The sequence below is a fragment of the Sus scrofa genome, chromosome 15, assembly GCF_000003025.6.
Source record: "Sus scrofa isolate TJ Tabasco breed Duroc chromosome 15, Sscrofa11.1, whole genome shotgun sequence".
NCBI classification, from domain to species: Eukaryota; Metazoa; Chordata; class Mammalia; order Artiodactyla; family Suidae; genus Sus; species Sus scrofa.
In genome coordinates, this window is record NC_010457.5 from 56,190,532 (window position 1) to 56,215,897 (window position 25,366).

Consider the following 25,366-nt stretch of genomic DNA (forward strand, 5'->3'; position numbering starts at 1 on the left):
CCCTCTTCTCACCCCATCTGCTTTGACATAACCATTTTCTTAGATGGTCTGTAATTTGCAAACTTACTTCCAGAAAACAATTTTCTATGCTGAGAGTGTTTTGGTTTCAGGAAAGAAAAACCAATTCAGGGGGCTGTAGCAAAAGCAGGGAATTTATTATGTCTTTAGAGCAAGGGCTGCAGCTAAGACTCAAGAATACCAGACAAGAAACCAAAGTGTTGGAAAACCAAGAAGTATGCTCTCTTGCTAATATTTGCGATCACTTCACACCTGCCTTTTTCTTTCTTGGTGAACTGGATTTCCTCTGCTCTCAAGTCCCTCTGACCGTCTGAGGCAGCTGCTCGTGGTTTCCCATTGAACACCTGCATCCAAGAAAGACTAACTTTCCTACTTTCAGTCCTGAATGGTAGCAGAATATATCACCCCAGGATATGCTGCTTGGGCATAAGGATTTGAAGGCAACCGAGAAGAAGCAGATAAAGAAAAGCTTCCTGTCTTCTTCCAATTTGCCTAAAAGTAGGACATGTATTTACAAAGGTGTCCCTCTCCCCTCTCTACCAGGAAGGACAAAGTTTCATCCCTGGAGACAACCTTAGACTATTCTCAACAGAAAAGGCACTGACCTAAATGTTCATACCCACCCTCCCCACCCCCAAGACAGCTCTCCCCCACACCTTTCTTATGTCTTCAGCTGGAGATGCTATATAAATCAGACTTCTAAGCCACCAATTTGAATGACTCATTTTTCCCTGGGTATCTCCCATGTATATATGAGGTATACATGCTAATAAACTTTGCTGACTTTTCTCTTGTAAATCTGTCTTTTATTATAGAAGTCTTGGCTAAGAACTCAGGTAGAGGGGAAATGACACCCCCCACCACCACCTTCTCCACAAAGCTAAACTGTTAGGGTAAAGCTCCAGCAAGCTTTTCAGTTTACTTTGGGGACACATTGTCATTTAATTTGTACATCATGTTCAACTTGTTTAAACAAAAAGCTTATTTTAAAAAAGCCAAAGTAAGAAAAAAAGAATAAATATTCTATAGTAGAACAAAACTCCTAATTCTTAAACTCAATACTCTTAGTTTTAAAAATGCAAATTAAGTATTAATGTAGTTGTATTCAAGAACTATAAGACAATGGGATAATATCACCTTACAGGGGAAGGGAAAGACTTTCTTAAATTTTTCTTTAGCAACTAAAGAGCCATAGTGGTGAGGGAACAAAGAAACAAAACTGAGGAGTCTGCTAGATTTTCATCAAATTTGCTCTGAGAATTTTGAAATAGATAATATCTTTTTAACCAATGAGAGGTCCACAACTTTTGGAGACTGTCTTAATCAACATAGACAATGCTTTATTTTTACACCTTGACAAAGGACAACAGAGATAGAAGCCTTCTCAAATTATTCTGTATCCAGGCACCTTGTGCAGCTTACATAAATATATGTTGGGTTAATGATGAGGTTAAGAGCAACTGGGATGCTTGTATTATGAGGTACCATCATCCCTTACATTTGTACACTGTTATTCCAAAGCATCTTGCCATTTCATGAGATGAAGCAGAGCAGATACGGAGTTAGGTCAGGGTTTATTGTTCTGTTCGACATAAGAGTAGACAGAAACTTTATTTATTTTACTACCAGAATAATAGAGTATCAGGAAGATCATAAATGATCACTTTGGCTTCCTTGTCTTTTAATAAATACAAGGCTTTATTATAATAATCATCAAAATTATAGTTCTTTGGGAGGACGTCACATGTGTGATGCCATGCTATGCTCTGTGATGTGTTATACTATATCATGGTAGACTTTGTTTCTATTTTAGAAATATCATGTTTCTCAAGGAGGAGATACTATCCCAGGTGTCATTTATTTAAAAGCTGGCTGTTAACAAATTTGTTTTTTAAAGCAGGGAATATTTTGCAAAACTGTGTAGACAGAAGCAAGGTCTTAAACCATTTGTCTCACCATCACCAAATCTCATGAACAAACATTTCAGAGTAGTAGCTAAAACTCTACTGCCAAGGCTACATAGTTTGTGCACTGCACAAATCACCCTTGGAGAAAGGAACCAGAAGCTGAAATCACCTGACTGTCCTAGGTCTGCTGGGGTGGTGCTTTGTTCTGTCTTTCACAAAGGCACACAGCGCACTCTTTCATAAGGAGTCATCATATGGTGGGGCTCCCTGGCGGTGGTGTGTCTTCAACCCTAGGCAAAAAAAGTGGGAGGAAAAAACACTCCACTCAGCTCCCCATCTTCCTTGTCCCCTCTTCCTGGACAGGCTACATCTCAAAGTGCCAAGTGAGCTGCTATAGTTAGCTTCATTTGTCACAACTACTTCACAGATGTTTTTCATTTGTTTTTCACTGGAATGAGTTCCCTCCATTTTCTCATAAAGAGGATGTTGGCAGCAGGATTGAGACTGAGAATGGTGGGGTGGGGGGTGGTGTAGGGGCTTGGAGACACTGCTATTTACAGACACTTGGGGCAGATTCTGGAATTCTAGGTGAATTGTGGCAAATCCTCTGGTTTTCAGTGAAATTGCTTAGATCCTGCAGAAGTACTTCCAACGGATGCTAAAAATACATTGCAGTTTATTTTCCTCAGTAGGGAGCATATGTGCTCCCACTTGACCTGGAAACACAAAGAGATCCAATGTTAAACTTAATGCTGCCCATTCCAAGATAAATTTGTTTTCTGGAGAGCAAGGAAAAGAAAAAACAACAGACATATTGGTGTGATTTTGCCTTTGCTCTCAGGGGGAGTCAGTGCTTTGAACACATTTTTTTTTAAGCTCCCCGTTGGTAATGAAATGACCACTTTCAGACTTCTTAGCCGAGGCTGATATAAACTAGCTTGTGTTCAAATCAGATGGTGAGTCCAAGGCAGATTTATTAAATTTGGGAAAGGGGTGAGGAAAGTTTGATTTTTTTTTTTTTTTTACCCAAACAAAAACATCAGATTCTTTGTATTTAATCTTAGCTTGAAACTTTAGCCTTCTATATTTTTTTCTTTCTTTTTAATGTTATTCTCAAAAGACAATCTGAAACTCCCTCTAATAGAAGTATAGTTTTTATGGGCATTTGTATTAAATCCTTTCTCTCTAAAACAAAAAGCAAACAAACCAAATACAGTTTATCTACAGATGGCGTAGAAATTCCGTTTCCTGCTGTAACATTTAATAACAGATGTTCAACCCAGTTCTTGTAGTTTGGGGATACTGTTTGTTTAGAGCTTTCAGTTGCTCAATATGATATTCTTCAATATTGTAAGAGCAAAGTTCAGTTTCTACTGAAGACAGGGTGTCAGCCCTGCTGTCCAGCTGGGACTACTCTCCGCAGCTTAAAATACAGAGTCTGCTGACGCTGAACTAAGACCTATTCCCCTCCACCCCCTGCCCAACCCCCCAAGAAATAGCACAGTGATTAAACATGAGCTTTGGACTCTGCCTTGTTTTGAGTTTGGATTCTGCCACTCAGTAGTTCTCCCTTTGTTTTTCTCTTCCATCTGTAAAATGAGGGTAATGATGGGTCCTGCTATTCAAGGCTGTTGTGAAGGTGAAGTGAAATAATGCATGAAAAGCGTACAGCACTATGTGTGAGTATGTAGAAAACCTTGAATCCATATTAGCTATTATCACTGGTGCTAATTCTTAGATACCCCGATTAGTCTGGCCCTGTAAGTGTTTAGCTGACACAACCTTCAAGATCCACTTTCTAAACCATCAAATTTTTGTTTTTCTTTTTGTTTTGCTTTTTAGGGCTGCATCAGGGGCATATGGAGGTTCTCAGGCTAGGGGTCAAACTGGAGTTACAGCTGCCAGCCTATGCCACAGCCACAGCAATGCCAGATCCTTAATCTACTGAGCAAGGTCAGGGATTGAAACTGCAACCTCATGGTTCCTAGTCTGATTCGTTTCCACTGCGCTGAGAGGGGAACTCATTAAAATGTCAATTCTTAAGACTTGACCTCTACCCTCTTCTTTGGGATAAGCCAAAAACCTTTGAGGGGCATCTTTCTCTTTTCCCCTTGATTTCCTCCACTTTTGCCTCCAATAAAACCAAGCCAAGAAGGGTATGGTCTGATGAAAATCATAGAGGTAGATTTTCTCTTACTTAAATTAGAAAGGAGGGAGCATTTTTGTTATTGTTTATTTAATGTAAAATATTCACTGGATCTAAAATTACAAGAAAGGAGAAATGTGGGAAGCGTTTTCCCTCTTTTCATGATAAAGGCAGCATATACTGGGCCTCTCCAGACTTTAAGGAGACAACTAAATAAATTTTTCATGAATTGTTGTAGTCCACCCTTGGGTCTCATTTATACAGAGGGCTTAAGGAATAGCCAAATTTCAAGCCAATTTCAAGACTAGACAGGTAGTTTTCATAGTCAATTAGAACCTCAGGCCCATGAATATCCTCTCTGATAAGTTAGTAAGCATTTACAGGCATACCTCAAAGATGCTGTGGGTTCAATTTCAGACCATGGCATAGAGTGAATATCGCATACATTTTTTGGTTTCCCAGCACATGTAAAAGTCATGTTTACACAATAGTGTATTCACTGCAACAGCATTATGTCTAAAAAAACAATGTACATACCTTAATTAAAAAATACTTTATCGCTAAAAAATGTTAACCATCATCTGACCCTTCAGTGAATTGTCATCCTTTTGCTGATGGAGGGTCTTGCCTCGATGTTGATAGCTGCTGACGGATCAGGGTGGTGTTGCTGAAGATTGGGATAGCTATGACAATTTCTTTTTCTTTCTTTCTTTTTTTTTTTTCTTTTGCTTTTTGGGGCCAAAGCTTGGCATATGGAAGTTCCCAGGCTAGGGGTCAAATCGGAGCTACAGCTGCCAGCCTACACCACAGCCACAGCTTTGAGCCACATCTGTAACCTACACCACAGCTCATGGCAATGCTGGATCTTTAACCCACTGAGGGAGGCTAGGGATGGACCCTGTGTCTTCATGGATACTAGCTGGGTTTGTTACCACTGAGCTGCAATGGGAGATCTCTGTGACAATTTCTTAAAATAAGACAACAGTGAGGTTTGCTGCATAAGTTGACTCTTCCTTTCATTTAAACACTTAGAGGCCATTTTAAGTTTAGCAATTTGTTAGGTTTCAATATTATTGTGTTTCAAGGAGGCCTGAGGAGAGGGAGGGAGACAGGGGAAGAGCTGGTCATTGACATAGTCAGAACACACAATTATTTTAAGTTTACCATCTTATATGGGCACAGTTCATGCTCCTAAACAATTACAATAATAACATCAAAGATCATTGATCACGGATCATCGTAACAAATATAATAATAATGAAAAAGTTTGAAATAATGCAAGAATTACCAAAATATGACATGAAGACATGAAGTGGGCATTCCCATTTTAGCACAAATCCGACTAGGAACCATGAGGTTCCCTGGCCTCACTCAGTGGGTTGGGGATCTGGTGTTGCCATGAGCTGTGGTACAGGCCGCAGACTCGGCTCAGATCTGGCGTTGCTATGGCTGTGGTATAGGCTGGCAGCTACAGCTCTGATTAGATCCCTGGGCTGGGAACCTCCATATGCTGCAGGTGTGGCCCTAAAAAGACAAAAGACAGAAAATAAATTAATTAATTAAAAAAAAAAGACATGAAGTGAACAAATGCTGTCAGAAAAATGGCACTGATAGACTTGCTTGGTGCAGTGTTGCCACAGACCTTCAATTTGTAAAAAACAAACAAACAAAAAATGCAATCTCTGCAATGCATGATAAAGAAAAGTGCAGTAAAACAAAGTATGTACTAAGTAAATAAATCATAACTATTTTGAAAGTCTAAAGCAGCTGAAATAAGTAAAAGCCTGCATTTCTGGGAAGCTGTGTTTTCTGAACTCTTGAAAAATAAAGGGAGAGCAAGAAAAAGACCAAGTAGGTTAACTAACTGCACTAGTTTCCTATGATCATCCCGGTTTTAAGCACAGAATGTCTTCTATCCTGGGAAACCCCTCAGTCTTGTGTACACTGGGACATTTGGTTACCCTAAAAAAAAAGACTTAAGTTATAGTTGATGAAATTAAAATTCAGTGGAAAGGGTATGTATATGATTTTCCAAGTTATGCATCTTTAATATAAATAGAATAATACAAATATAAACAAAAGAAGCATAATGACTAAATACTCTCCTAAGAAGCTATCCATATATAGACAAATCCTGGACGGTTTGTCCCTGTGGGTTATACTGGTTCATTTGGTAGCACTTATTCTAATTGCAAACTTGGTTCCTGCTAGGAAATAATTAGCCTTTTTAGGGCTCTTCGGGAAATCCCAAAACTTAATGTGACACCAAATATCCTACAGGCTGAGAAAGGAGAAAGTTTCCAAAGGAAACTGCTTAACATTTTCAACAATGGGAAGTCAAGGAAGGAAGAAGGTGAGCTGCCCTTCCAGAGAGCAGTGCTGCTGGCATGGGGAAGCCAGATTACTGGACCCAAGGAGGGACCCAGCAGAGAGGCTCCAGACAGCCCTACAGTACTTCTCTAAGATATTTGACAGGGAAAGGAAGTAAAGCAATGAGCCAAGTAGCTAGGGGGCTAGCAAGGTTAAGAAAAAAATCTGTAAGGAAAGAGGAAAGTATACTGAAGAAAGAATGAAAGAAACCAGGGATGGAAGCTTACTTGGAGCTTGTTGCTACCAAGAGCAGAAGACTCCTGCTGCCTGGGCCATTCAGACTGGTACTGACAAATATTTAAATGGAAGACTCTTGCCCAAGTGTCCGGGGTCTTCTTTTCTAGCCAGCCACATTTTTTAAGGCCTAGCTCAAGACCCAGCCTCTTCACTGTGCTCTTCCACTCCTTTAAATGACTTGTATCCTTGCAGAGGGCCTGGACTTTGGGAGCAAGCTGAGTGCAATCGTATGGCAGCAGCTAAGATGAAAATAGACTCAGAGTAGGAAAAATAGGATACATTTAAAAAGTTTATAGATTAGGTCCACAACATTGGGGAAACTTACAAGGCAAGAAAACTTTTAATAATCAGTCTGTCTTGACATGGGCTGTGGTTTAAGCTGCAGACACTGCTCGGATCTGGCATTGCTATGGCTGTGGTGTAGGTGGGCAGCTATAGCTCTGATTAGACCCCTAGCCTGGGAACATCCATATGCCACGGGTGTGGCCCTAAAAAGACAAAAGATAGAAAGAAAAAAAAATTTGGTCTCTCTTCTCCAAACTGAGATGGTTTTCTTTGGCTTTTAGGAAAACCCCAACACATGCAGTCACTCTTAGTATTGGCAGGGCTTGGGACAAGACTACACATGGAGGCCCATACACTGAATGCCTCATATTTAAATGTGCTACATCAGGCTAACAAATGTGGCACACCCACTTCCTGTCTCATCCTAACCTGGGCTCCAGCCAGTCCAGTGAGGAACCTGTGGGCTCACAGGAGGGTCAAGTTCCATCTATACCCCAAAGGCCCAGGGATGTGCATACTGGCAACTCTTAAATGACTATGAATTACTGCCCACCTTCTCCAAGCAGGCTTCAGGCTGTCTACACTTAGAATTCAGGATCCTTCGCACCAAGTGTGTTCTAGAAGGCCAAGAGGGCATGCCCATCAACCCCTCGGCCTATCAGAAACCTTACCGCAGGGGTTGGGTTGGGGTATGGCAAGAGGAGGACTAGATTGGGTGCCAAGACCAGGATCCTTCTTGGCTGCATTTAAGAGCTACGTTGTACACACTATCTTTTTCCAGAGTTATATTTTATCACTGCATTCTCTAACATTCAAAGAACTCTTGGATATGATTTTTTACAATAAGGCTTCCCAAAATATTGACTGCAGTAGCTCAAGCAGACTGAACGGCCCAAAAAGAATGTTCTCACTGAGCAAACCCAGGCTTGCTCAGTGAGATCCCTCAAATGGGTTGTTCTCCTGTCCTATCCAGCTTTTTTTTTATTGGATAAAGCAAATTACAGATTATGTCCTGACAAAGGAAAAGCAGAGTTTTCAAAGACAGTTGAGAGGGAAGTATAATCTTCTGATGGCTTCTAAAGGGGGCAGTTTAGCCTGGGTTTTTTAGATCAAACCCAGATCACTTTAGTTTATCCCAAGTGGGGTAGGAAGTTGACACCTTCTCCAGTTTCCTTAGAGACTGCAGGAGTTGGGATCTGACTCAAGAATACCATGAAGGTGATGCATTCAGGGGAATAACCCCACAAGGGGAGTTAACACACCTGGTTCTTCCCTTTACCTGGCTGTTTGATTGAGAGGTCACTTCTCTTGGGACTGTTGCCTCCTCTATGAAAGAAAGGCTCAGTCTAGATGATTCAGAATTTTCCTTGAAGTGGGGCACCTGGGGAACTCTTGAGCGTTCTGATCTTCCAGGAAGACCTTCAGGGTGAACATGGCTCACTTGTATCTGTTAAAGTACTTGAAGCTCTGGGTTCCACCTGGCTCCAGGAGCATCCTCCAGTACCACGATGTACCTACCAGACCAGGCTTGATAACCATCACTGGGGCAGCTTTCCAGCCTGAGGTGTTCAATGGCTCTCTTTGTTTTTTTTTAATTAATTAATTAATTAATTAATTTTTGTATTTTTGCCTTTTTTAGAGCCACTCCCGAGGCATATGGAGGTTTCCAGGCTAGGGGTCTAATCAGAGCTGTAGCCAGCGGCCTATGCCAGAGCCACAGCAACACGGGATCCGAGCCACGTCTGCAACCTACACCACAGCTCAGGGCAATGCTGGATCCTTAACCCACTGAGCAAGATCAGGGATCCAACCGCAAATTCATGGTTCCTAGTCAGATTCCTTAACCACTGCGCCACGACAGGAACTTCTCAATGGCTCCCTTTAAAGAGACAAATTATTACTATTCAAATACCTGCACTTAATTTGGGTCCCCAAATGACAGCAACAATCCCTTGTAGGGGAGAGCCAACCAGGTGTTAACTGGTGCATTTAACCAATTACATTTAGCTTTGTGTCTCTGAGAGCTATTTGCTTCATTATTAATCAAGCTGGAGGCAATGACGGAGGTGCTACCCTGAGGCTGAATAGAGTTCAAGGTTTGGGCAAATTCTGAAGAAATTATTTACTTAGTGTAGATGTGACCGCAAAGAAATTCCAATAAATAAATAAATAAGTAAACAAGCAAGCAAGCAAGACTTGGAGTTGAGCATTGGGCTGTAAATTTTTCTTGACATAACTGCCATTTTCTTGAACCTACAGCATAATAAGGACTGTACAGTTGGGGATATGGTATTTGTTTCCTGAGGCTGTTGGGAGGATGTGTGGGACATCCCGGATAAAACACTGCGTGGCCCCCCTTTCTCCACTCCGCAGTAAGGCCGGCGAGGAGCCTGCTCAGAGCCTTCCTCAGGGGAGCAGAGAATGTCTGTCTCTGGTCGGTCTGCCATAAAATAAGGTCTCGATAAATATTTACCAAGTGAATGAATGGTTGCCTGCTTTTCTCGTTCTTTTGTTTAATCACACTCTCCTTTTAGGTTCCTACAATGAAACCCAGGCCCCTGCATGCTGCCGGTTCCACTAAGGTGTGGACATAGGGTGAGTGGAAGGGGGAAGAAGGGTAAGGAATGAGTCAGGGAGGCCTGGGATCCAACACGTGAGGGGAGAAGAGAAAGAAATTCTTAGAGGCGCAGGGCCAACAAAGAGCCAGACGCAGGCAGACTTAAGCAGGAGCGCCCCGGGGCCGTGATCTGCAGCCGGGACGGGCCACCAGCGCGCCTCCGGCTCAGCGGTGTCCAAGCCGCCGCCCGTGGAGGGCGAGGCGCCCCCAGCCCGGCTCAAGGCGCTGGTCCGCGGCCCCCGCCCCGGGGCGGTGCCGGGAACACGCGGCGTCTCCGCGGGTCACGTGGGGGCCGCTCCGCCGGGCGGCGCTGCCGCTTCCCGATCTCGCCCTCCCAGTGGCGGGGACGCGGCGCTCGCGCTCCCGCCGGAGCCCGGGGAAGCGGAGACTACGAGGCGGCCCGGCCCTGCGCCCACATCATGCCCGCAGCGGAGCGGGCCGCCGCCGTCCTCGTGGAGCTCGCGGAGGCGACGATGCTGCGGGCCGCGGGGCCGCGGCAGCGAGGGTAGCGGGGCTAGAATCGGCCCCGAGGCCCCGGAGGCGGGTGGAGCAGGAGGGGGAGCGGCAGGCATCCTCCGCGGCGCGGCGGGCGGGCGGCGGCCCTGCTGCCCCGGCGCGCCCCTGGCCCGAGAGCCCGGAGAATGCGAGCTGCGCTCCCCGCCGGCCGGCCGCCTCCCCCAGCGCCGCACGCCCGGCGCTCCCCGGAGCTTCTCGCGTCGCCGCTGCCCCCCAGCTGCGGGCGCCTGGCCGCTGGCTGCGCTAGGACCCGCCGCCGCTGGTCGCGGAGGGCTGGTGGGAAGGGAGGAGCGGGAGCTAGAGGGCCCCAGAGACTGGCGCCTGCCTGGGCGCAGCGCGGCATGTAGCTGCGGGCGCCCGCGCCAAGGTGTCAGCCCGGGACCCCACCATGGCTGGGACGGACAGTGGGAACCTGAAAACGGTGAGGCTGTGGCGGGACGCCGCCCTGCGTGCCAGAAAGCTGAGGAGCAACCTGCGCCAGCTCACCCTCAGCGCGGCCGGGGGCAGCCCAGGTGCCGACCAGATCGACTCCCCCGACGCCCCCCAGCTGGTGCTGCCGGCCAACATCGGGGACATTGAGGTGCTGAACCTGGGGAACAACGGCCTGGAGGAGGTGCCCGACGGGCTGGGCTCTGCGCTGGGCAGCTTGCGCGTCCTGGTTCTGCGCCGAAACCGCTTCGCCCGGCTGCCCCCCGCGGTGGCGGAGCTGGGCCACCACCTAACCGAGCTGGACGTGAGCCACAACCGGCTGAGCGTCCTGGGCGCCGAGGTGGTGAGCGCCCTGCGTGAGCTGCGGAAGCTCAACCTCAGCCACAACCAGCTGCCCGCCATGCCTGCCCAGCTGGGCGCGCTGGTCCACCTGGAGGAGCTGGACGTCAGTTTTAACCGGTTGACACACCTGCCCGACTCCTTCTCCTGCCTCTCCCACCTGCGCACCCTCGACGTGGACCACAACCAGCTCACGGCTTTTCCCCGGCAGCTGTTGCAGCTGGCGGCCTTGGAGGAGCTGGATGTGTCCAGCAACCGGCTGCGTGGCCTACCTGAAGATATCAGTGCCCTGCGTGCCCTAAAGATCCTGTGGCTGAGCGGGGCTGAGCTTGGCACCCTGCCCAGCGGTTTCTGCGAGCTGGCCAGCCTGGAGAGCCTCATGCTGGACAACAACGGGCTGCAGGCTCTGCCTGCCCAGTTCAGCCGCCTGCAGCGGCTCAAAATGCTCAATCTCTCCTCCAACCTCTTTGAGGAGTTCCCTGCCGCACTGCTGCCCCTGGCTGGTCTGGAGGAGCTCTACCTTAGTCGCAACCAGCTCACTTCAGTGCCATCCCTGATCTCTGGCCTGAGCCGTCTTCTCACCCTGTGGCTGGATAATAACCGGATCAGATACCTGCCAGACTCCATCGTGGAGCTGACCGGCCTGGAGGAGCTCGTGTTGCAGGGGAACCAGATTGCTGTGCTGCCAGACAACTTTGGCCAGCTCTCCCGGGTGGGCCTGTGGAAGATCAAGGACAACCCGCTGATCCAGCCCCCTTACGAGGTCTGTATGAAGGGAATCCCCTATATCGCAGCCTACCAGAAGGAGCTGGCTCATTCCCAGCCGGCGGTGCAGCCCCGCCTCAAGCTGCTCCTGATGGGCCATAAGGCTGCAGGAAAGACCCTGCTCTGTCACTGCCTCACCGAAGACAGAGTGGAGGTGAGCCAAGGAGAAGGGGAAAAGGAGAAGAGCTACCCCGCTTCACCTCCTCCTGTGAGCAAGGGCATTGAGGTGACCAGCTGGACAGCGGATGCCTCCAGGGGCCTGCGGTTCATCGTGTATGACTTAGCTGGGGATGAAAGTTACGAGGTGATCCAGCCCTTCTTCCTCTCCCCGGGGGCTCTTTATGTGCTGGTGGTGAACTTGGCCACCTATGAGCCACTGCGCTTTCCCACCACTGTGGGCTCCTTCTTGCATCGGGTGGGGGCCCGGGTGCCTCATGCCGTGGTGTGCATTGTAGGCACGCATGCCGACCTCTGCGGGGAACAGGAGCTGGAGGAGAAGTGTTTGGACATTCACCGCCAGATTGCCCTTCAGGAGAAGCGTGACGCCGAGGGCCTAAGCCGTCTAGCCCAGGTGGTAGATGAGGCACTGGCCCGGGACTTCGAGCTCCGCTCTGCCAGCCCCCATGCTGCGTACTATGGCGTTTCAGACAAGAACCTTCGGCGGCGCAAGGCCCACTTTCAGTACCTGCTCAACCACCGGCTGCAGATCCTCTCCCCCGTGCTGCCCGTTAGCTGCAGGGATCCCTGCCAGTTAAAGCGCCTTCGGGACAAACTGCTTTCAGTTGCCGAGCACCGGGAAATCTTCCCCAACTTACACAGAGTACTGCCCAGGTCCTGGCAGGTGCTGGAGGAGCTGCACTTCCAGCCCCCTCAGGCACAGCGGCTCTGGCTCAGCTGGTGGGACTCAGCTCGCCTGGGCCTGCAGGCCGGGCTGACCGAGGACCGACTGCAGAGTGCTCTCTCCTACCTGCACGAGAGTGGCAAGCTGCTCTACTTTGAGGACAGCCCGGCTCTCAAGGAGCATGTCTTCCACAACCTGTCCCGCCTAATCGACATCCTCAATGTTTTCTTCCAGAGGGATCCTTCCTTGCTGCTGCATAAGCTGCTCCTAGGGACCAATGGTGAGGCTGAGGGTGAGGGCGAAAGCTCCCCACTGATGGCACTGCCCGCCCCGAGCCAGGACACGCTGCGGGCCACCCAGCTTCATCATTATGTGGAGGGCTTTCTGCTGCATGGGCTCCTGCCAGCCCATGTCATCCGGTTGCTGTTGAAGCCTCATGTCCAGGCTCAGCAGGACCTGCAGCTGCTGCTGGAGCTGCTGGAGAAGATGGGACTATGTTACTGCCTCAACAAACCCAAGGGCAAGCCTTTGAATGGGTCCACGGCCTGGTACAAGTTCCCGTGCTATGTGCAGAATGAGGTGCCCCACGCAGAGGCCTGGATTAATGGGACCAACCTGGCCGGGCAGTCCTTTGTGGCTGAGCAGTTACAGATTGAATATAGTTTTCCCTTCACCTTTCCACCTGGCTTGTTTGCACGCTACAGCGTCCAGATCAACAGCCATGTGGTGCACAGGTCAGATGGCAAACTTCAAATCTTTGCATATAGAGGAAAAGTCCCTGTGGTGGTGAGTTACAGACCTGCCAAGGGGGTCCTGCAGCCAGACACTCTGTCCATCGCCAGCCATGCGTCTTTACCAAACATATGGACAGCATGGCAAGCCATAACCCCCTTGGTAGAGGAGCTGAATGTCCTTCTTCAGGAATGGCCTGGACTGCACTACACCGTGCACATTCTCTGTTCTAAGTGCCTTAAGAGAGGGTCGCCCAATCCACACGCTTTCCCAGGTAAGTGGGGAGAGGGACGAGACTCTTCTGTGATGTGTTTTAAGATGCTTTTTGGGAAGATATTTATTTCTCATTTGGCAGACAGTTTTCAGGCTCCCCAGGAAAGCTTTTCAGGGTAAAAACAGGAGCATATGGGGACAAGCAAAAGGCAGTAAAGTACATAAGCTATATGAAATATAGTCTCCAGCGTCATATTCTTCCAGTAGAAAGACTCAGACTGGAGTTCCCATTGTGGCGCAGCAGAAACGAATCTGACTAGTAACCACAAGATTGTGGGTTCGATTCCTGGCCTCACTCAGTGGGTTAGGGATCCAGTGTTGCTGAGCTGTGGTGTAATTTGCAGACACAGCTCGGATCCCAAGTTGCCATGGCTGTGGTGTGGGCTGGCAGCCGTAGCTCCGATTCAACCCCAGCCTGGGACCCTCCATATGCCCCAGGTGCGGCCCTAAAAAGCAAAAGAAAAAAAAAGACTCAGACTTCCACTAGAAATACTTCCAAAGTGGTCTCCAGTCAAAACATTTTGGGTCTTGTGTTCCCTCTTCCCAATCTAGCCCACTTTTCATGGATGGAGATTTTCAGATCATTGAACAGAAGATGAATGGTGTCTGCTGCGGGGTTCTGCCTGAGCTATAATACTTAGTAGACACATCTCCAGCGGGTGCTTTGAGATGTCTATTGTCATTTTCTTTTGTTTCAGAGTGTGATCATAAAGTAGAAATTATTGCTCCTTTTTCTTAAGAAATTTCTGAGAAGGAATGTTTAGTAGGCAGGGTCAATGATGGATTAGTAAAAGATGAAAATGTCAGTCTGTTAGGCATGACTCAGTCCTGCAATCAGTTTCGCCCAGCACACTCTAAGGCATGAGAGAGAGGTTACCGAAATCTGAACGAGAGATTACTAAGGGGAGTTTTTTGGGGTATTTCCTGGTAATTTTGTGCTTTACTGACATCTTAAGGCTTGGTTTTTGGTTAAGCGTGAGAGAGTGGAGTTTATGGGAGCACTTTTAAGAGATGAAAGGAACAAAAAGCTAACAGTTTTTTCTTTTTTTTTTTTTTCTTTCCCCTTCTTTTGAGGAGTGTTTTCCTGCAGACTTTTTTTTTTTTTTTTTTAAACTGTTATTGGTGAATGAGAAGATTCCAGGACTAGTGGGATTTTCTGAGCCTGGTTAGTTGGTGACCCAAGAGTCTATTTGTCCAATTCTTCACCCTCTGGAACTCTTCTCTAAACAGCTCTGATTTTGGGGAAGTAGGCCTGGTTAACAACATTCCGAGCATCCTAAGGACAAGACTAATGATAGCATTGTTGCCAATTTCTTCCCTTGACCCCCCGAGCCGGGCACATTAAGGGGGTATTGAAATGGAAGATGGCAGACCACTCTCATCTTTGTCCTAGTCTGAATGCTGCTCGAAGTAGTATCAGCAAGGAATTTGACACCAGTATTTCCGAAGGGAACATCTCCCCGATGCCCTAGATCTAGGCTGCGTTTAATTCTTCAGCTTGAGAAAAGCTACCATATCCAGTTACCAGTCAACTGAGCCCTCTATTCTATATAGTTATCTGGTGTCTCATCACAGTTTGTGACTTGTACACTCTTCAGTTTGTTTTGTATTTGCCATTGTCTTTTACTCATGAAAGCAAAATACTTTATTGTGCCACTAAATTGAAGAAAGCGGTCGAGAGTTACGTATTCATAGAGCAGATTTTTGAAGGACCTACTTCAAGCCAGTTCTTACTTAATGCAAAGATGGATCGTTAATGAAACATGTTTTTAACGACAAAGGGAAAGACATAGATTATTGAACAAGTAAGGATCTGTAAGGAGGAATTCCAAGAACTTTGAAGCATAAACAATGGGGCTGAATTTCTTTTTCTAACCTCAGCTCTTTGTTTTTTTTTGTTTGTTTGTTTGTTTGTTTTTTAAGTCATAAATTCCACAAACAAGCTTGTCTCCAGATGCAGAAAGGATCCCATTTTCTTGTTATTGTTTTGCCTTTTTGTCTTCAAAGGAGATTCACCTGGTTTGCAACCCAGGCTGCAGAGATGACTTTTTCAACATAAAAAGCAATTAAATGGTTGAAAATTGTCTATCTTATATAGTGTGTAGGAATAAATCATTAGCTAGTTTTTATAATGTAGACTGTACATGTCTTATTTATGGTCAGAGAAAGAAATTATCTTTTTTGCTTCATTTATGATTGTATTTCTTCCAAAGTAGCAGAATGTACAGAGTAGTGGAAACAATGACTGCAGTACACTTATTGCATTAGGAAGCTGAAACCCCACATTGTCACTTTTCATATTTTTCTGTGATAGCCACCATTTATTAGTATTTGTCCCAATTCTGAAAGATTTGAGAAGAACTAAAATAATAAAAACCTAGAAAGTAATGTAGGAACAGAACTAAAATGTTTGGTGCTTGCTTAGGGCATACATTTAAAAATATGTTCACTAAGTCCCTAGATTATTAAAATGTATTTTTAACTCAGCAGAAATCTTTGGATCTCTTGGCAGCCTTTTGTCTCTTTAAAAAGTCATTTTGCTTTTAGAAACTTGAAAAAAGTTGGTTACTTAGTTCTGCATTTTATTAAAGTGTCAAATTCTCCCTTAACCATTTTAGATACAATGGTGAAAAAAAATAAAAAGGCTGTTTAATTTTCTCAACTTCAGAAAATTAAGGTTAAATAGCACATTAATCAAAGTGTCTCCTTTGATTTTGTGCAGAAAGAAACAAAGTTGCATTATTATCTTATTTTTATTTTTATTTTTTTTGGTGAAAAGCTGGTTTTGGCTCTGGCCATGTCCCGTCACTGACTTTTTTGGCCTGAGCTGCACCAAGGTAGTTGGCCTAGGGAAGTACACTGCTAGATTTCTCTTGTGCAGTGCAGTATTTTGGAAAATCCTCAGTCACTGGCTACTTTAAAAAGTTCTTGTAAAAAAAAGATCTAATCTCATTGTCAGAGAGATCACCTGTTTGTTTCATTTGAGATGACTGGGTTGAGCCACAGTAGAGGCTTTTGGAAACTCAGAAGAGGCCCGTGATGCAGCCTGCCTGTCAGGTGTGAGTGGTTGCCTGCTTTCTGCAGGTTTTACCTTACTGCCATCACCTGACAGCCAGGCTTCCTCCTTGTTAACGAAGGAACTCGAATGTTCTTGGCCTAGTATAAGTTTCTTCTTGCGGGATATCTATTTATGCTCTTGTTCTTTTCCACCAATATGACATCGAAACCAGGAACGCTGACCCACTCCTAAAGTTGGATGATGAGTTGTCTGTGAAGTGGGATGTGGAGGCTAGGACGTAGGTCCATGGCCAGATTCTAGTGCTTTGCTCTCTATTTCAGTGTTTGAAAGGACGCTGTGTGTTTTTAAGTTGGAAGAGTGCATGTTAGTGGGTTGAACTTCAGCTGCGTGTGATTTCTCATGAAATATTTTTCATATTTTTCCAAATTATGAAAGATCATACTTTTTTTTTTTTTTTTCCTAAGATTTGTTTGTTTTTTGGTCCCACCCGAGACATGCGGAAGTTCCTGGTCCAGGGATCGAACAGTAGTGAGAAAGCTGAATATTTAACATGCTGAGCCACCAAGGAACTCCTGAAAGGTCATTTCTTTGTTTGGCTGCCCTCGTGGCATGTGGAGGTGCCAGGGCCAGGGATCTAACTCGTGCCGCAGTTTCGGCAATACTGGATCCTTAACCAATTGTGCCACCAGGGAACTCTTGAAAGATTGTCCTTAAGAATAATTAGAAAGCAGCCCAAAGCAATAGGCAGAGAATTGGTAGATGATCTTTTATACATTCAATCCCTTTTACTCAGTTGTTCAGTGCCTTGCCTCCTCTCCCTAGTCAAGTGCCTTTTGTCCTTGTTTAATTTCTCATACACCGTGTGCCTGTCTGAAGCCCTCAGCAAATTTTGCCTTGTTCAGTTGCTGTTTGTGTAGGTCATAATCTCTTTGATTAGCTTGTTCACTTGCTTCCTCCAAGCAGGAAACATGCCTGAGGCTTTATGGCTTCTGTAAGAGCCTCTCAGAGGTCTGCTGAATGACTGGTCTTTGTGAGAATATATATATATATATATTTTTTTTCCCCTTTTGATATTCTCAAACTCTGTCAGAGTCCCAGGTGGTACTATCCTGGTCATCCTGCTTTGTCCTGTGTCCCAGCTTCCCTCCCCTGCCCCCTATTTGTCCCTCTGGTGTCCCCACTGTGACTGTATTACTGGTCTTGCCCTTGAATGGGCCCTTCACTTTGACCACTGAAGCAAAGCAAAATTCTTGCCTTATTCTATCTGCGTTTTAGAGATCCTGGAATTTAAGCATGACCTAGTTGCTTGGATTGAATTAGTCATTGTTTTTAATTTTGCAAAGGTTATTAAATATCTTTTTAGTTTGGCTTTATTAATATTGATGCCACTCAGCTTTTATTTTTGTGGAGAGCCCTCTTTGAACTCTCCTGGGCTTTGTTTCATGTAAAAATCAAAACCTTCATCATGCAGTGGAAGAAAGAAATTCCCTACATAACAGAATTCAAAGACTTGAAAGGCCTTCAGTGTGTTGAAGTTTTTTAAGTATTAGGTGCCTCTTCTCTAAATTCTAGAGTGAACTCTTAAGTCCATCCTTGCAAAGCAGTTTAGAATTTCCTAGAGAAAATATATTTTTTATTTGTTAACAGATGTTTTATGTTCTGTTTCTGCCACCTGCTTATCTTATTCCCCAGGAAACCTCACCTATTTTAGTTCTTCCTCATTTAATTCATCTGAGCACCTAGAATGTGCATAGGATGTACTGCACAGGTTTGGTTTTTGTTTGTGTTTTTTTTAGGGGCTGTACTTGAAACATATGGAGTTCCCAGGTTAGGGGTCAAATTGGAGCTGCAGCTGCCAGTCTACGCCCCAGCCACAGGATCTTGGGATCTGAGCCGTGTTTGCAACCTACACCACAGGTCACGGCAATGCCAGATCCTTAACAAACAGAGCAAGGCCAGGGATCGAACCTGTGTCCTCAGGGATACTTGTCAGGCTTGTTGTCGCCGAGCCACAGTGGGAACTTCCTGCACAAGGCTGTTTTGAGGATTAGGTGAGAGGCTATGTTGGGGAAAGCAGTTATTCCCTGTGTCTGTGAGGAAGAGAGGGAATTCTGTTCCTTGTACTGGGGGGTAAGCTGATATGGGAGTGAACATTTCAGGTTGATTTCTCTATTCACCCAGTAACTTACTTTTCTCCTTGAGAGTCTGTTTTGATTAAGGACCTAAGCATCCATCAGGGATCTTTTTTTTTTTTTTTTAAGTGGACTAGGGCTGCCAGCCTTATCTCTCACTCTTTCTGGTCTGCTGCAGCCTTGGCACTCCTGGGCCCAGGGCTGGAGAGGAGAGTTGTTGGCATTTCAGGTTCTGCTTGGGGCAGGCCCGGCCAGATCTCCATTCCCCCTGGTTCAGCTGCTCTGATTGCAAAACCAGTTGCAGGGTTGCTGTCAGGTTTACCACGCTCTGGGGGCTGGCCGGCTTTGCGTCAGTAGGGAGGGCTGAGGAGGCCCCATTTTGGCCTGTCTGCCCCCGTCCTGCTCTAGCACTAATGAAGCTGACCCTCTGATCCCTGTTTAGTGCCTCAAGTCTGCACAGCCTGTAAACCCAGGATGATTGACAACCATCTCTGACAATCACAGAATATATATGATGAAGTATTTTTGTCAGACCTTCAAGACCCTCTCCTATGTAAGGCGTACAGTTTACTCAGTGGTTATACACTCACTTCTCTGAGTTCTGACCTGTTTCATGTGATGGCATAGCACTCTCTGGACAGTTCCTGGCACAGGGCTGGTAGTCAGGATGCAAAGAGGATGGTTATTTTTCATGAACTCAAGAAATTCTAATGATTCTTAATGGATTCTCTGGCCAACTGCTTTTTTTTTTTTAATTACTCAAAGAATTTTATTACATTTATAGTTGTACAGTGATCATCACAATCCAATTTTTTAGCATTTCCATCTTAAACCCCTAGCTCATCCCCCTACCTACCAACTTATGGTTTCTTTGGAAGTCTGTGAGTCAGTATCTGTTTTGCAAAGAAGTTCATTGTGTCCTTTTTTTTAGAGTCCACATGTAAGTGATAGCATATGATGTTGGTGTTTCACCATCTGACTGACTTCCCTTAGCATGATAATTTCTAGGTCCATCCATGTTGCTGCAAATGCTGTTATTTCTTTCCTTTTAATGGCTGAGTAATATTCCATTGTGTATATATGCCACATCTTCTTTATCCACTCCTCTGTGGATGGACATTTAGGTTGTTTCCATGTCTTGGCTACTGTGTATAGTGCTGCAATGAACATTGGAGTACATGTATCTTTTCGAGTCGTGGTTTTCTCTGGGTAGATGCCCAGGAGTGGGATTGCTGGATCAAATTGTAATTCTATTTTTAGTTTTCTGAGGAATCTCCATACAGTTTTCCACAGTGGTTGCACCAATTTACATTCCCACCAACAGTGTGTTAGGGTTCCCTTTTCTCTACACCCTCTCCAGCACTTATTGTTTGTAGACTTTTTGATGATGGCCATTCTGGCCAGTGTAAGGTGGTACCTGATAGTGGTTTGGATTTGCATTTCTCTAATAATGAGTGATGTTGAACATCTTTTCAGGTTTTTTTCTTTTTTTGGCCATCTGTATGTCTTCTTTGGAGAATAATCAGTTTAGATCTTCTGCCCATTTTTTGATGGGGTGGTTTGTTTTTTTGGTATTGAGCTGCAAGAGGTTTATAAATTTTGGAGATTAATCCCTTTTCAGTTGATTCATTTGCAAAGGTTTTCTCCCATTCCCAAGTGCTTTTTTTTGGTTGCTTATAATGTTCTTTATCTCAGAAGTGTTTTCTTTCAGGTTAAGTGTGTATAATTTGCCCATGTAATTTTTCTGGCGCATAAATTCCTGCCCTTTATGTACATCCTCCTGACCCTTACATAAATGGGGGAGGAGTGGGTGAGGGGCGGCATATCAGGGCGCAAAGGTAGGCGAAGCTTAGGAACTAGCTTCAGAAAGCTCCTAGCGCCTGGCCTCACCTTCTCTCTCTTTGAGGTCACCTTCGCTCTCTTTGAGGAGGTGGCATTCCCATCCCTACTGTATCATAGCTCTTTCTTTCTAACTAGCCCCAGACCTTCCCTTGGCATTGGCCTCTAGAAGCAGTAAAGTATAAATGTTAAGGGGAGTGAAGGTGTGATGGTGGCAATGCAGGAAAGACGTTTTCTGTGGTGTATACTGGCTGTTTTGCCTTCTTCCAAGTGCTCTTGCTTGTCACAAGTTTATTCCAAGGTTCTTGGTGGTTTGAGTTCATTGGAGACAGTAAAAGAATTACTGTCTGTAAGGAAGACAGCAATGGTTCCTGTGGACTATAAGCTATGCTAACAACTCCAAGACACCATGGCTGGCAGGGCTCCCTTTATTCATGGAAAGGGAGGAGAAAACATTTTTTTTTTTTTTTTTTTTTTGGCACTGAATGCAAGAAAGCATTTTCTCATTTTTCCTTCCTCAACCTAATCTCTTAGCTGAAAATAGCGATGCTTTGTTTCTTAAAGAGTAAATTCGTGAAAAACCACCAACAAACTTCTTTCTCTTTAGCTGCTGATTTACAGAGGACAAGAACTACAGAAGGAGGGAGTTCCCTGGTGGCTCAGTGGTTTAAGGATTAGCCTTGCCACTGCTGTGGCTGGGGCCATTGCTGCGGTGTCAGTTCAATCTCTAGCCCTGGAATTTCTGCATGCCGTGAATACGGCCAAAAATAAAAATAAAAAAAGAAATACAGAAGAGAAAGTAAGTTGAAGTGGGGAGCACAGGAGGTACTTGGGTGGTGGTGAGATTCTGTGGTTGGTTTGCATGGGCTTTGTGAGCCTGGAGCCAGTTTTACTGCCTCAGGAAGAAATTTCCTGCTCTGGACTGGCAGTCCTAGGCACCCAGGCTGTTCCATCTGTTTCCTTTGCTTTTGCAAGTCGGTGCAAAGGGGTACTTGGAAGGAGAGCAAGGAGAAAAGGAAGTTGTGTTAAGTTGTATCAAGACTGCTCTTTGCAGGTTCCTGTTTTGTGTGCGCCTTTCTGCTTTTAGGGTGGGGAGGCTGACTGAGGCTAGCCCTGTTGCTCCTCTTCTTCCTCCTCCTCCTTTATATCCAGGTGAAATTCACATACATTAATTTAAGACTTTTTTTAAGTGTAAAGGTTTTTTTTTTTATGAGTAACATAGGCAAAATTATTTAAAGTCGTTAAGTTTTTATTTAAAGAATTCACATGTTATTCTTTCCACTGCCCGTCATCTTAATTCCTCCAGTGTTTGAGTCATATTCTTCAAGATGCCTCTTTTAAAAAGAATTTTTATGCAGACCAGAGTTGTCATGTTAGTCAATCTGCAGTTCTTTTTAAGTTTGGACTTCTTTGCTCTCCACTTGAACATGGAGATACCTCAAAACTTCCCCACCTGTAGTCTTTGGGATCCATTTTCTTCAAGCAATTTACTCTAGGGCCCTTGAAGTTAAATTGTAGGAATTTAACATTGTACATTGCTATTTTGGCAGGTGATCTAAAATATATTGTTCCTTCATCATTTCTAATACTGAAAAGTTTTGTTACGTCATGAGACTTGCAAAACATGTCACAGGTCACATTATCACCACTGCAGTAAGATTACTGTGATGGAAGCAAAACTGTGTCTCTCTCAGTGTAGTCACGTTAATTTCTGGACCCCAATAACAGCAGTGCCCATTTTCATCTAAAATGAGGCTTGAGATGAACCATTTTATTTTATTTTGTCTTTTTGCTTTTTTTAGGGCCACTTCCTGCAGCATATGGAGGTTCCCAGGATAGGGGTCTAATTAGAGCTGTAGCTGCCAGCCTACGCCAGAGCCACAGCAACACGGGATCCGAGCCTCATCTGTAACCTACACCACAGCTCACGGCAACACCGGATCCTTAACCCACTGAGCAAGACCAGGGATCGAACCCGAACCCTCATGGTTCCTAGTCGGATTCGTTAACCACTGCGCCATGACAGGAACTCCTGAAGTGAACCGTTTTAAAGTGAACAGTTCCATGGCATTTAGTGCATTTGCAGGGCTGTGCAGCCACTGGGGCTAATGTTCTGCAAATTCCTTTGCCCAGCTCTTTGTGGCAACTTTCCTTCCAAGTCATGATTTTAGAAGAAAAGAGGTTTTTAGGTTAGGTCTTGAGATATTCACATTGGTGAATATCTTTTAATATGGCTGCTATGAGAATCCTCACCCTGAGTATTGATGCGAGGACAGAAAATATGACATGGAGCCTTTTGGTCTGCTCTGTGACATGTGTGATTTATTGGGGTGGGGGAGTTGTTGACAAAGACCATGTAGGAGAGAAGCACAAATAAGTACTGTGTAACTACTTCTGTATAGTGCTTTTCTTTTTTCCCCCCAATACAGATTTTGAGTAGAGCTCTGGAATGATTGGCAAAGCCATAGGCAAATGGAATTAAGGGGATGGGGTTGCATTGATTCAAAATTAGGTCATTATCAGATTAAACTGATAAGTGTACCATAAATTTATTAGCTGCAGCCTGTCATCAATCACTGTAGAGATTGATCAACCCTCTGTATACAGAAGTCTGTACTAACTGGGAGTTTTAGGAGAATAAAATAAAGCACCTGGCCTTGGCCATGAGAAGCTGAGGTGGGATTTTTGGTTGATGTAATTGTTAAGTCATGTACATATAGACTCTGATCATAGATGGAGAAATTCATTGCATGTTTGAGGAATTACTGAAAAAAAATTGGTTTTTGATTTTCCAGAAAAAAATATGATTACTGAGAAAATTTTGGTACAATTTTGAATTTGCCTGACATAAGTCATTCTTTTCAGTTAATTTTCTGTTTGAATCATTTCTTTGCAAGAACCCACAAATAGATCTTGAGAGGATGCAGAAAAAGGAAAAGGCATTATATCTGAGGATTTCTAAAAACTTCCAAAACTAATCAGCTTTTTTTGAGGCGTATGGGGAATGCCTCCTCTTCAGGAATTTTTTTTACATTTCTCAGTCATTGATGGGTTTGCTTCTGTTTTGAGAGGGATTGACTCAGCAGTGATTTCTGAACCCCCAAGACTGCATGAACATTGACTCCAAAGACAGTCTAAGGTAAATTGGATACTGTCATATTAAAAATATGTGGCTTCTAGTAGAAAAAAAAATATATATATATAAATAAATGATAAAAAAATATATGGCTTCTAACTTAGAGATGTCTTTGTTGAAGGATGCTTTGTTGGCAGGGTTTTCTGTTATTAGCATGTTAAATGTTGAGAGAATTAAAGAGTTAATTTTCTTAGATCCTCCCAACCCCTAAAATGAAGCATGCGATCTTGCCATTGTATTAGTACTCTGTTACAGTGGTGGTGAATTTGGGGGTAGGAGAACAAGCCTCATTATCTTTCTTTTGAGAAGAGGGAGTTTAAAGAAAGGTAACAGAGAAAGAAAATGTAAACTCAAAGATGATAGTTCTCCTAGGTACTATTGTCTGGTTTATCAACTTTTATCATTGTTTCCATAACATTCTTTTTTTTTCATGCTATAGAGGTTATTATTGTATTAATCATCATAGCAGTCATTCTAAGGGTATAGGGTTGGGAGAATATATAAGAATCAGTGACATGGGTTGAGCCTCTTTCATGCTCTGGAGACAGTGCTAAGTGCTTCTTATAGACGATCTCATTTAGTCTTCCCAGCAGCTCTAGGGGGTCAGCGTATCACTGACCTGACTTTCAGGGGGGAGAAGTTGAGGTGCAGAAATTTGAGTGAGTTCCCAAGAGTTAGACCACTCTGGGATTTCAACTGCAATCTACTGTCCTGACCCCCCCCCGCCCCCGACCACTCTCCAGTACAGACAAACTCACCTCTGTCCCCCTCCTTCCTAGATATCCATTCATTGTCACTGAGTGCCAGCCACTGTCTCAATGTTGGGCATGTAGGGTCTGGGCATGTAGGGTCTGCCTAGTCAGAGGTCAGCAGGGTCATGGTCAGGTGCCAGGGAGAAGCAGTGTCTCAGGGGTTCCTGAAAGGGCTGCACTGCAGCTGAGTGTGAAAGGGCCATTTCCAGTCCCAGTTAACCACATGGAGAAGTGAGGAAGGGTATTTCAAATTAGAATGCTGCTTTAAAAGGCCAGGGTAGTGGTGGTGGTGGATGGGTTCAGATAGATCAGCAGGCCATTTCTGGGGGTGGGCATGTGGGTGCAAAAGCAGTTAGCAGTTGTCATAGAGAAGAGTCTTCTTTAAGTTTCATTTATAGACTGATCAGAGTTTGCCAGAGGCCACTGCTGACCTATAACCTAGAATTTTGGAAGGACTGTCCTAGCTCAATTCCTTTTCCATCAGGCAGGGCTCTGTTGAGACCATGGAAGGGATTTATGGCTCAGAGAACTGAAGGGTGATTTCAGATGATTTTCCCAGACTCATAATCAAGTTACTCTTGGGCCGACAGAGCACCTGTTCTGTGAGATGCCGTCTACAGGAGCTGCTGCCCGCTTCCTCTGTTCTGAGTAGAGAGTGAACACAGATGCTGGCTATGCCTCCAGCCAGATGGCTGCATGCCTCTGTGACCCCTAGGAATGTATCCAGAACATTGATTTTCCTTACTCTAAATCTTACCATAACAGATCCTGTGATAAAGGCGAATTTGGCTTTCACACAATTAGCGTTTTATTGTGGACTAAGTTTCCTTGTCTTTGCTTTGGGTTTTGTTGTGACACCACAGAATGACTGAAAAAATACCATTTTTTAAATTAATCATGCACTGATGGGCCACCACATTTTATGCATTTTATTTGTTTGGACTCCCCTTTACTGTGACAGCATTTTCTTATACTTTTCATTCTATCACCATTGAAGTTTGTCCTCTTGTGCC

General features: G+C 44.9%; 1 protein-coding gene across 4 annotated transcripts in view; it reads left to right on the forward strand.

Moving 5' to 3' along the window:
* The window catches only part of MFHAS1 (malignant fibrous histiocytoma amplified sequence 1), a 95,697-nt gene continuing 80,254 nt past the window's right edge, over positions 9,924-25,366 (forward strand). For 3 of the 4 annotated variants that reach the window (XR_002339376.1, XR_002339374.1, XR_002339375.1), the window contains exon 1: positions 10,369-13,476. Coding sequence is in view for 1 of the 4 variants with exons in the window: in XM_021075967.1 (XP_020931626.1) it covers positions 10,485-13,476 (2,992 nt within the window). In the remaining 3 variants the exon portion in view is untranslated. Of the gene's footprint in view, positions 13,477-25,366 lie in introns of all 4 variants that reach the window. The other variant, XM_021075967.1, reaches the window with a different exon arrangement.